This window comes from Haliaeetus leucocephalus, unplaced genomic scaffold, assembly GCF_000737465.1.
Source record: "Haliaeetus leucocephalus isolate CR32 unplaced genomic scaffold, Haliaeetus_leucocephalus-4.0 Scaffold251, whole genome shotgun sequence".
NCBI lineage: Eukaryota > Metazoa > Chordata > Aves > Accipitriformes > Accipitridae > Haliaeetus > Haliaeetus leucocephalus.
In genome coordinates, this window is record NW_010972687.1 from 8,106,685 (window position 1) to 8,119,634 (window position 12,950).

Below are 12,950 nucleotides of genomic sequence, written 5' to 3' on the forward strand. Positions count from 1 at the left end.
ATATTTGCCTGTGCTCCTGCCTCCTCCAGCCCATATCAGATATTTCAGAGGATGAAGTCATTCACAGGCTCTGGACAGAAATACGTTTTTTAAGGTTGCAGTATTCCAAAGGTCCCATGTGTACTTTAGACTCTGAAAGCTTTCTTTTTTTCTTCTTGCAAGTTTCCTTGCCTTTTCAGAAGAAACCAAAGACACAAAACACTCACTGAAAGCATCAAAATACACTGTGAACAAGTTTGGAATTAAAGCAAATTATTTTATTTGTGAACATCAAATAAGCGTAAATATTTGTGGCCTCCAAGCTTATGTTAAAATAGTAACGTAAATCTCCTAGAACCTATCTGAAGCCTACAGAAGTTACTGGAACAGCTCTAGCAAATTTTATGGTCTTTGGAAAGGGACAGAAAGGAATTTACTTAATAGATTCATTGGATCAAATCATTTATCACTTGATAGGTGATTTGGATGGAGCTATGGCTCAAACTCATTTGATTCCTTCCACATTCATACACACAAAGACATAGTAAAATGCATCCTGCTGGGGTTTCACATTGCATGTCTTCTGAAAAAAAAATGACTCTGTTAGGGGTTCCTCCACCTCTTCTTCAGATAACTGGTAAATACATGCAGGACTGCTTCTTGAATTCTGTCACTGTGGAACACCCATAAAGGGACGAACTGCAGGACGCACGCCTTTGGAATAATCAAGCAAAAACAATACAAAGGCAAAGGGTTATAGAAACGTCTTGAGAGAAATTAACTGAGTATTCAGAAAGGTCATAGAAAACAGCAAATGCAAAAACTTTTACTTTATACTTTCAGTATATGCATTTCTCTTAGAGGGAAATGTTAATTCCTCTCAGTTTTCAGCAAATCTGTTCTCTTCCCTATACTTCCATTTAATGTTCATCATTAACAGCTGCCATGTATAAATATTTATTCTATTTTGTTAGCTTGATATCCTAAGGAAATGATGCTTATGTGATAGCACAGTCTGGTTTTATGTCCTTCCCCTTCCCCACTAATAACTTTTGAATCTGCTGGCCCATTTTTATAAAGGAGTAGGGGTCTCAGAAATGCTCCTAATAGGGTCGTGAAAGCAGGCAGCTAGAGAAACGATAAAGACTAACCAGATATCAAACTGAGCTTAGCTCAAGACACAAAAGCGGAGAAAGCCACACTGTGCTGATACCACTATGCTTTACTTGTGTATTCCTCCCTTCATAGTTTACTGGTGCCATATTAGCCTTAACAACCTAGCCACTGTTTCTTATTTGATGTCCAACCTTAAGGTCTCTGAAATCAGTAAAAAGCAGCTGCTGAGCCCAGACAGCCTTGGTTTAGCCTTTGGGACCCATTTACACAGTATCAAATTCAATTACCAGCATTTCATGAGCTAAACATCCAAAAATCTCATCTCCAAAGGTGACATAATCCAGTGATTCACTAACAAACTTTTCTGCTGTCTTTGTAATAAGCCCGGGTTTTTGGTACATTGTCATCGGAGTAGAAACACTGTAAGGAGCCACTACCTAAAATAAGAAATCATAATAATGGTGTAATGTCATCTAACTTTTACATAAGGCCATTCATTCTGCAGAATCCCACAGCATCTGACAAATTATAACAGATCTTTGCAATGGATTAAGGCACTATGTGGGATAAGTAATGGTACTATGGTAGACTAAGGAAAAAAGCTGCATACAGGGAGGAGACAGAGCTTTGACAGTGTCACCCAGCACTTCCCCAAGGTTGTCTACACTATACAGATTTAGGCATCTCAGATATTCTTGAAGAATTTGTTAAAATGAAGGCAAATACATCAAGATATACCATCACCTGTATGATAATTCCCTTTGCCTTATACTCTGCTTGTAGTGCTTTGGAGAAAGTGCTTATAAAAGCCTAGGATAAGATAAAACAAAATAACATTAGCATAGGAAACTATGTACTTTCACATATGCTCACAAATATGTGTAAGCAGGCCCTTAATAAAAATGGCCATCACACAACCTAAGGCACAGTGCAGTGGTGAAAAACATAGAAATGAACTTTTCAAGACACATTTTCTGCTGGTGCACATGAGCAATGGCAAGATTGATTCTTTATCTGCACCAGAAAAGATGGAGCCTGGCACTGGCCCAAGCCAGACATAAAACAAGTACTACTGCAGACTGGACTGAAAGCTTTGTCACGCTTATGAAAATGCAGAGATATAAATACCTGAGTCCCATTTATTTTAGCTATTGTTTCATGTGGCTTTCATCTCTGGCTGACACCTACCCTCCCAGTTCAACACTTACACTGCTGTTTCTCTTGCAATAAAAAGAAAAGCAAAATACAACTCTTGCCTTCACTGTACACCTATTAGCATAGCCTACAAATATGATTTTCAAAGTCAGGTATTTGGGAATTTGGAGGGGGGTTGTAGCTTCAACCTTTAAGGTTTATCTTTCTAAGTTTTTCTCCACACCATGAACAGTATGCATATACTAACTTCTTTGTGTAAAAGTTGAGTTTCTTCTAAGACTGGTTTTAGCAGTTAGAACTTTGAGAAATATTCAGAAACTTGACAACTTTGGATCATTCCTCTGTAATTAGAAATATAAAACTCCTACTAAGGAGAAAAAAATGACAGTTTTGAAGCCATCACTTGACACATGTTACAATTTAAATACCAATAGTGTTGTGATATTGCATGAAACATCTATCTGCTGACATGTAAAATAGTTTCCTTTCAGGGCATTGCAAAAAAAGTCCATTAAAAAGAAACAAAGGTAAAAAATAGCCAAGAATGAAAGAAGTCCAACAAATGTACCATATCACTTTGAAAAAACATTGCCTAAACTTTTTTAAAGGAGCTAAAATTGTCTGATTTGAATGTAGTTCAAGTTCTGAGTAATGAGAAACTTATGTTAAAAAGAGAAGGAAATGGAAAACTAGACTTTCTTACCAAGAATAACTAGGTTTTTCTTACCAAGCTGAACTTTAGCCATGTTCAGGCAAATATTGTTAGAATTTTTCATCGGAAGCAAACCTGAGCTGAGCAAATTGCTTCTGGAATTTCAGTAAAAATCATTCACTCCTCATTTTTATAAGCTCTGGGGTTTTAATCCAGAGCAAAATTTCAAAGTGAAAGCTATGAAGTCAGGCAACTCACCACCCACCTACCAGGAATTTTATTCTTGGTTCCATAAGCAAAATCTAGCACTTTTGTGCACCTACAGTTTTGAGTAAACTAGCTAAGCTAGCCTGGTAAAAGTCATCATTTCCCAGAATGAGGATAGGTTGTGAGCACTGGTATAATACTATTTAATTAAAGGCAAAAATGTTCCAATCATCAGATATACCTTCAGCCAGATTTCATTTACATAGCTTCACTGATTCTTAGTTCTCGGCTAGTGCTAATTTACATTACTTCATTATTTCAGTGGAGCAACACTGATTTATGTCCTGAAAACCTGGACCTGTATTGCTGATACAAACACTTTGGTAAACATTTGATGGGGATTTCTTTATAAAGCAATGCGAAAGACTTACCTTAGAAGCTGAGTACATTGTGTATAATGGGCAAGGGAAAATACCCAGACCAGAGGACAGATTCAGAATAAGACCCTTCTGTCTGAAATTTAATTTGAACAGTTACATTCAGTTTACATTTGACAGTATTATAGTTAAAGCCTTCACAAGTGGAAACCAACTTCCCCCCTCCCCGCTGAAGGCATACCTCTCCTATTATACTGTAGACTACACTTTCAAAGGATCCAATTTTTACAGTTTAGTTAGGTGCAACTAAGTCTAAACCAGCTAGGAATAATGTCATAAGTGAAATTTAAATGTCTAGTGCAATCAGAACCATGGGAACATTGCACATGCTATTGTACATCTAACAGAGAAAAAAATGCCATCAGAGGAAAGATTTTATGCTTCTAAGTAATTGGTAGGTCCCCTTTCCTCATTAGCCAGCACATTCTTTTTCCTGCTCCATGCATCTGTTATTTTAGCTTCCCTATTCACAACTGCCTGTACAAATCACTAAAAACAATTCATTTAGCAACAACCAGGAAAAAAAAAAAAAAAACAACCACAAAACAATTAAAGAGTAAGAGCTTATTTTGTTGCCAAAACAAAAAGCATGCACTGGCCTCTAAAATGCAGTAGTTAACAAAGTTTTCTAGAAAATCCATCTGAAGACCTTAACTTCTGGTTTGAGGACCCCCATGTCTAAAATACACATTGTATTAAAAGGAGAAAAAGGATCCTTAATTGCATAGCTGAATTAAACTGTCTGGTGTAGTACAGGTATTTCCAGAGCTTGAAAAGTATTATTCCAAGCATAGCTACCACTCTTAGAAGAATATGACAGTATATTCAAATGCTGTTTCTTGCCTAATTAGACCCATCAGATGCTATTTTATTTCTGCAACACCTGCATGTTTTTTACTGCGCACAGATGTATATTTTATATTTTCTGTCTTGTTCTACAGTTGACTGACAATTTGTGGTAGTTCCCACCATTCATTCACACAGCACTAACAGCAACAGAAGAAACCTTACTGATTGACATAGTGTAAAATGCAGAAGTTAATCATGAAAAAGCATAGCTACCACCAAATAAACTGGCCTTAGTAGCTAAAAGCTATTGAAAGTTCTAGAAAAAATTATTTTTACCTTGTCTCCATTTGTTTCAAAATGATTTTTGTCATCTGTAAGACAAGTATATTAAGAATTATATCTATTGTCCCTCTTTCTGATTGCATTTTTCAACTGATCTTGTTTTATTCACAAGATTTTCCACTTGCTTAAGCCCCAGACACTTGTATACATATGTTCAAATAGCTAAAATGTGGCACATTCAAAGTTTTGGAAAACATTTTTGAAATTCTAACAGCCTGCAAATCATCTGAATTTTCAAAAAATTCCAAAGGTTAGTCTTCTAAGCAGTGAAAGTCTTATGCTTATCCAAAGATTTTCAACAGCATCTGAATTTCATCATTCTTCAATACTGAATCATAACTGTAAGGGAAATTCAACTTCACAGCATTTTTGTATTTTCACTGCTGGCTCTACCTGGACCAGAAATAGCAGAAAATCATGAAAAGACAATGTTTTTTTCTGCAACCAAAAAGAGCTTTAGGATCTTTTTGATGCTCATTGTTTAATCATCTATTTTTATTTTAGCAATAGACTTAATCACAATTATGATTTTTAAAGTTAAATTAAATCCATTTTTAGGTAAGAAATCTGCTTCTCTTTGTTGTATTTGAAGAGTATTATTGATAGTTAGCCCAAGTCCCTAGGGAATTCATACTCATACTATTGACTCTTTATAAAAACACACATAATGTATGAATCTTCTCAGGATAAGAGTGTGACCTAACTTGTAAAGGGCAGTAATGAAAAATAGTGCAAATGAATGATGCAGCTTAATTCAATCCTTGATAATTCCCTATATTTTCAGTAGTGTCATTGTGCACAACAGCATAGTAGGAGCAGGGTGGGGTTCACAAGCTTCATTTTCAGAAAGATTAACAATGCAGGTAGGTCACATCAGCTTGGGTGAAGGGGAATTTCCAAATAAAGTGGAAAGCATGGGAAAAGGTCCTGCTTTTGCAGTGCTGAAAATCCTGCTAACGTCTGTGTAGCCGGGAATACCTGGAGCTCGGGCATCCCACTGCAAGAAGTGGTGAGCAGGATCCTACAGAAATCAAGGCAGAGAGGGGAGAAAAAATACCCAAACAGATATAAAGATGATTTGGACCTAACCATGAGGAATGCTGGTTAGGAGCATGATTTATTCTTTGTATTTTGGAGGAAGGTGAATGAATGTTCGTGAAAGACTGAAAAGGACATGGCTGCAGCAGTGGGGGATAGGAATCCCCATGCCCTGGTGAAGCAGAAGAGGTTGATTCTCAGGTATGCGTAAGCTGGGAAATGATAAAGGGAGAAACCTTTTGTATCCAGACTGAGAGGGTACAAAATGTTCGCCTGTTTTTTTGTGATGCATATATATGTAGCATTCAGATATTGCAGGTATTTCTGTTCTTTTGATGTATAAATAGAACAAAACCTAGGAGTGGGAAGTTCACCAAACTATGGAAGAATTTGTTTCAAGTGACTGATATTACATGATTTACTACCTGAAGTCATTAAGCAGCAAGGACAAATTTTGGATGTGAAGTTTGCTAGCCAAAGAAAGATGAACATGTGTTGATAATTTTCATGTCATGTTTAGAAAGATATTAGCCAAGGTTGAGATGATCTACAAAGCTCTTGTTCTGCTCTTATTCATGTTACCATGCTGCTTGCAAACAGCAGAGCAATACAAATCTTAATCAGAGGTGGAAACCATGAACATAACTGTTCTTGTAAGGGAAGTAGCCAACCAGCACTGAGAGGTAACAATACAGAATTAAGAGTCAGCTCCTTCAGTTTCTGTCCTGCCCTGGTACAAAAATATTTTTGCAGAACAGAACTGTGACAAAAAAATGCAAGTGCAGTGCAAAAAGTCAAACTGCAGATCTTCCTGTCTTGAAGATTTTAATTCTGAAACAAATCCCCATTTACCAAAACTAATGTGTTTTTGCAAAATGTTTCAGCTGCAGTGTAACAATGTGTCTCAACCAAGCAACTGTGTTAAAATGTTTTCAGTCAGCTCTAATAAAAATATTTCATAGGCAGTAGAAACAGATGGGGTCCTTAAAATAATGCTGACAATCCTGCTGAAAATTACTATCTGCTGATAAATTAAATGAAAATACACAGGAAAGCTAGCCGGTCACTCTCGTGAGGGACTAATTTTTTTTCCAGTAAAGTACATTGCAGATGTAACATAGATGCGAGTGTGTCACATACCTTTGTAGTAGAAATAATGTTGCAGTTGATGAGGTTCTGCAGGAACCAAGAAAACAGTAAGTTCACTGTTGACACACTCAAGAGAGTTTGCAGCTTATCTAGGAAACAAAGCTAGCAATTCCAACTGGAAAGCTTTCTTGCTTTTAGAGCTGCTTAGGTTGCCCCGAGTTGTCACTGACTGTGCCTACGATGTGGGGCACTCAAAGGCAAGTAAGTCCCAATGAATTTTATTTTAAACACGCTGTTCAAATCTGCATTGCATCCCTTTGATTCTGTGCCCTCCGTTTTGCCCAGCCGCGTCGTTGCATGCGGGGAGAGCTGGAAGCTCTGGAAGGCGTCCAGGCAGTGATGGCACCAGCAAACCAAGCTGGCTGCACACAGACGACAGAGTACAGAGGTGCCAGGCAGAGACTGAGTGGCTCTCAGTGACAGAGGTAGCCCCTCCGTGCAGTGGAAGCACTGCCATGCAGAGATAGGCTCCCAACACCAGCAACCAAACACAAGTGGTAGCAGCGGCAGCAGAGATGCCATCATACGGCGGCAGCTCTCAAGCGAGCAGCCTGCTTAGGGATCTCTGATTTGTGATAGGTGATGAAATATAGACTGAATGGGTCCTGAGAAATTTTGCAGGAAACTCTCATTTAGAAATTCTGGGGGTTTTTTTCATGGCTAATACTATAGAGGTGAATAACAACAAGGCAGTGAAAAACGTGATCACATCCTCCATCCTGTCAAATTATTATACATGTATAAATTAACCCTCCCCTCCCCCCCAAATAAGCTGTGTTTAAATAAGGTGTTTTTTTTTTTTTTTTTTCCCCCCCCCCCCCCCAGTTAAGCAATCGTGTTCCAAAGGAAGTAAGTTTTAATAATACTAACAAGAACCCAGCACTTCAGCTGTGGCTGTGACCAGGCTGGACCCCATTACATTACAGGTGAGTGGTGAGCCAGAGTGGCTGCTGATCCCTGGTACAACCAGGCCAGCTGCGCTCTCCCCTCTATCGCTGGGTGTTTGCTGCCACTGGGCTGAAATCTACCATTCTTTTTCTCTTGCAAGCTCCTCTGAGCATTAAAAACAAATCAAAATACACTTCTTCAGGCCCAGTTTTTTCCCCACTCAACTGAATAGTTAAATACACACTGACTGTAGCAGAGGCAGAATCTGTCCCTTGTTAAATGGAATTACAATTCCTCATTGTTGTATTGGAAGTAGAAACCCACAGAGTAATCCTACCTCATCTATGTCTGGTCCATTAAGGAAACGGCACGGAAGAGGATTATGAAGCATTCCAACATTGTTAACTAATCAAAGGAAATATAATGATAAGAACCAAATCTAGACAAAGTACATAGTTCAACCAGTTAAACAAATGGCTTCTCCTTGAGAACCAGGAGCTTTTGAGTTGTATTTGAAGAGAAATGCTGTTTAGCATCGAGTCTTGTTCTCACTGAAGTCACTGACACTGATCAGTGCTGACTTCAGGGAACAGAAAAATAGCCTGTTGCTACAGTTCAGAGTTTTGTTTGTTTATTTGTGCTTTGTTGTTGTTTCCTTTGTTTCACTATTAAAAGGATGATTTTCTTCACCCCCCCCCAAAAAAAACCAACCAACCAAACGTACAAAACTTCCAAAACCCCCATGTTTTCATTGTTGCTGCATGGACTGTGCCAATTAGTGTTAGCCACAGGCTCTTTTCAGACTGAATGTAAGAATTGCACATAGCTGTAAAGAAAACAATAGTGAAAATTAATTCCTTGAGGCCAAATAGGGAAGAAGTCACCCCACAAGCTGGATGCTGCTTATAAAGTGGCAGAAGAGGTTTCACAGTACAGAAGCCACTGTACAGAGAAACAGGAAGCTTTTGGAGAATCCTAATTCACTTTTAAAACTTGTTCATGATAAGTAATGCTCAAATGCATTATGCAGCTATATGCTTGATTTTAACTGTTGGCTAACAAGTTGTTACAACACATCATTTGTACAATTCTCTGTTTAATACACTGCAGCCATAAAATACTCTTCAATTAACAGACCTTAATGACTCACCCAGAACACCAATATCCAAGCCTTGCAGACTTTTTTCAATATTCTCATATACTGAATTTTTAGTGAAATCAGCTTGGATAACCTTCACCTTTTGACCTGTGGCCTGCTCTGTAATTAAGAAAAAAATTAGAAAACCCCTTTGCATCTACCCAGAGAGAGGAGGAGCTGTAATTAAGTAATGAGAGAAACAATCAGATGTCTCATTTAGTAATGCTGGCTGTACAGTAAGCAATTGTTTCAACTTTCTTACTTTAAGAAATATTACAACATAAGCAAAACATGCTCACTGTACCCAGTTGTTTTCAGGGAAATGACCTCGCAAATATAGGATGAATTTATGCCCTGAAATCAAATGAAGTTCCCTCACAAAATCTAAACACCATTTGGTCTTTCAGTAAGAACCTTCCCCCCCCCCCCCAACACACACCCCCAAACAAACAAACAGAAATAAATAACACAGGACTTCTTCCCTGGTTATCATAATATTTATAAATGAACACTGTCAGCATACATTAGACAAGTGAATGTGGGTGCCAGATCCTCTACATAAGCACAGTTTTGCAGAATGGTTTAAAAGTGTTTTCATGTATAAGGTGACCATTTTAATAAGCAGAACTTTTCTTTTTACACAGGAGGAGTGGAAAACAAGGCTGGATGTGATGAAGTATTTTCTGTATTATTTTCAAATAATTCCTCTCCTGTTTTGACACTTGCACTCCCATAGACTGAACCTTCCCCAGGATTTTGCAGGACTAAAAGGCTTTTTTTTTTTTTGGGGGGGGGTGGTTATAGCTTAAATTTTACAAGGTCAATTTACGCAGAAGGGAAAAGGAAATGTGTGTGATTTTTCCAGTCTCATTGCTATGCAGGAGTGGAGCCCAGCTGTACATTACCATTTTCCTCAGCAGTTGATTTATTGCTGTTCATATTTTCAATGAACTTTCATGAGGAAAAGAGGTAAAGGCTCTTATTTACTCATTTTTAAAAGCAAGATTCTCCATTAAAGGGGCCCAGTAAAATCTCTTCTAACTAGATGTTCACATTGTAAATTCTTGCTACTAAACCTGCTTTCAAGTTTTATGGGCAACCTGAAATCCAGATGAAGTTTGCTGGAAAAGTGATAGGTGAAGCTTGGAAATGTCAGTAGACAATTGAGTTGCAGACTCACTGCAAGTGGCAGGAATTTAGATGCATGCGGATGGCAGAAACCCTGCTTTGGGTCCTGTTTGGGAAACCATCTCTGCTTGTTCGGAGCCTGATTTTATCATACAGGCGACAGAGAGCATTGCCTTGAATAGGAATCAGACTCACTGATTTCTACCCAGAAATCTTGCCTCATCCCTTGGTGTGCATCAGAGCTTAGGAAGAAGCCTTGCACCAGCTCTCACAGGAGAGCAAGGCTAGCAGAAAGCTGGCTTTGGGTCCAGCAGGCCAGTTTCCAACAGAACAGTGCCTGAGTTGGAGGATGAGAGAAAGTTTTTCCCTCCCTGTTGTTCCTCCTTGTCCCTCGATACACTGCAAGTCTCAACCACCTTACGCCATTCCAGTAATGCAAGCAGTCTGAGGAAACAGCAAACACTCTGACTCCAGATCTGAAATGCAGGCTGTGTCTTATGTGCAATTTTAAAGGACATCTGTCTCCATGACAGAAGAAAGGAGGAAGGGGTGCCCTTTTTCTTGCCCTCTTTCCAAGCTGCGTTTGTGTGTATGAAGGGGATAAAACACCCTTTGAACCTTCAACCTATAAAAGCAACTCTAGTGGCAAATGACCCCCTCGTGGTCCCAGGCTGGGGGAATGGTACAACTATAAAGAAAAGGACATTGTGAGTATAAATGCAGTGAGTGCGAAAGAACAGAGCAACAGCTGGAGCAGACACCTACAGTGACCTTCTGACTGAAGAGCTCTACAAACAAAAGGAGACGGTCTTAAAAATTGTAGTGATGTCATAGCCATCTTTCTTGCGGGCAGTCAGAAGGGCAACCAAAACTAGAGCAATATAAAAATGGGGATCAAACAAACCATTTGGTCTTTCTCCGCAACCCCTTGACTGTACAGAACTGTACTGCTGCAACCAGCACTGTCAGCCAACAAACAAGTACTCCAGGTGGCTTTCCTCTCTCATTTGATAAACACTGTATTAAAAAACAATAAAACTATCATGCTGATAAATGAATTATCCAGGGATAGCTCTTCATAAAATTATAACAATTCTGGAAAGGAGAGAGCCAAAAAATAATTTTCAATGTTTCTTATGTCTCTCCCTCTCTGTGACAAAGATTTATGAGAGTCTTTGAAGACACAAGCTATTCCAACTCTTTTAAAAAGTCCTAAGTGTGCCAGAAGCAAAAAGCCTACGTTTTCAAACACCAGGACATGTTATTGTCTTTTTTAAAAATGGAGAGAAAAATAATTTAAGGAAAATTAAAAACTCAAACTGAGTTGTTTAAACTGATGTGTTATAAAATACATCATTAAGAATGATATACCTAACTCCTTCTGAGCTCAGACCACTTGGGAATCCCACGTGTCAGATAGGATAATGTGCTGCCTTTTGAAATTTACCAAGAAGAGAATAAATCAGGATGAAGCATGAAGTTCGTTAGGACATGCAGTCTGCCAGAAACTCTCCTTTTCTATTTAGAGAGTTATGAATATATTCTGAAAACCTGAGGTAGCAAACTGAATGCCTGATGACACAAGAACTGATCTTTGTGGAAAGAGGTTACCCTTCTGAAGTACTACATCAAAATTTGATTATGAAGAGAGAAGCGCTCAGGCTAAGATGGCATTCATATTCAGCGGAAATTTGTAGAGAGGAAAGCCAAATGAGAAGTTATTTTAACAACAGAAAAACATAAAAAAAAAAGATTTAAGTCTGGGGAGAAATGGAAAAAGTTCTGTTAGATTATAAAACACAAGTTCTGGCTACATTTTGAAAGTCTCTTGGAGAAATGTATCTCCTCAGAAATACAAGATAACTCAGTTTCAGAAATAACAGGAAAATAGAGAAGAAACAAAAAGAATGAGGGTAAAAGCAGAACTGCAAAAGATGACAGAAGATACCAGAGAACATAAACTCAGTGAAACAAAACCAAACCAAACCAAAAAAAACCCCATGGGAATTGCTAGTAGTTACTAGAGCACTCATAAAATTGGTCAAGGCCCTCAAGTGCTCTGTTATGTAGTAGTGCATATTGGGAAAACAGCCCTGAGCAATAATGCTTTACCTCAGGGGATCAGCAAGACACAACAGGCATTTTTAACAGCCTTGAGAATGAAGGAAGGATGTGCCAAGTGGGTTGTTTTATGCTAGTCAGTGATCTCAGCTTGTTATCTGCTTTGCTCTTGGAGCAGGAAAGGCAAGAGATATAGCGCCCAGTAGAGCAGATTGGAAACTGAACCTCTAGCAGGTGGGACAGCTAAATGAATTAGCACCTTCACAGGTCTTAGTGGGAGCAAAGTACAATTTGTTCTCAACCGTGTGGGATGATTTTTTTATTCACTGCTTTGTTTCATGTTAACAGGCGTAATTTCAGGAGGGAGAGGTGGATAAGCTACTTCCTGCATCACCTAACCCAAACTCATTAGCATGCTCAGCTAGTTTAACTGGTAAAGCTGTATTTTCTACTGCTTTCTGAGGATCACACACCTTGTCTTTCCCAAAATACAAATTTTTTTCTTCTCAATAGGAAAAAAAACCCACAAAAAACCCCAACAATAAAAAACCAAAACCAAACACCACCACCAAAAAACCAACCCCCAAATCCAACACTAAAGCCTCCCCCCCGAACCAACCAAACCCTAAAAAACCCAACCACCCGTGTTGTGAATAATTTTTATGTCTTACAGAAGTGGCTTTGTTTGTTTCACATTAACAGCCAAACAGTACAGACCCTAGTCATATAAGTAGATTCTAAGGTATAACTTTTCAATTAGGACATAGCTATGCCTGTACAGCTTGTCAGGAAATGTAGGCAAAATAAATAAAAAAGAAGTGCATTTAATAACATTCCATCATTTCTAATCTCCCGGTATTATGGTTTGATC

The 12,950-nt window shown here is 38.5% G+C and overlaps 1 protein-coding gene across 8 annotated transcripts in view; it reads right to left on the minus strand.

The window, feature by feature from the left end:
* Positions 1-515: 515 nt before the first annotated feature.
* The window catches only part of SLC35D2 (solute carrier family 35 (UDP-GlcNAc/UDP-glucose transporter), member D2), a 46,664-nt gene continuing 34,229 nt past the window's right edge, over positions 516-12,950 (minus strand). For 5 of the 8 annotated variants that reach the window (XM_010568678.1, XM_010568677.1, XM_010568676.1 and 2 more), the window contains 6 exons: positions 8,903-9,010; positions 8,090-8,157; positions 6,856-6,891; positions 4,672-4,706; positions 3,541-3,622; positions 2,394-2,591 (listed from right to left, as the gene is read on the minus strand). In XM_010568678.1, coding sequence (XP_010566980.1) covers positions 2,562-2,591; positions 3,541-3,622; positions 4,672-4,706; positions 6,856-6,891; positions 8,090-8,157; positions 8,903-9,010 — 359 coding nt within the window. In that variant the 3' untranslated portion in view covers positions 2,394-2,561. The other 3 variants (XR_774425.1, XR_774424.1, XR_774426.1) reach the window with 3 other exon arrangements.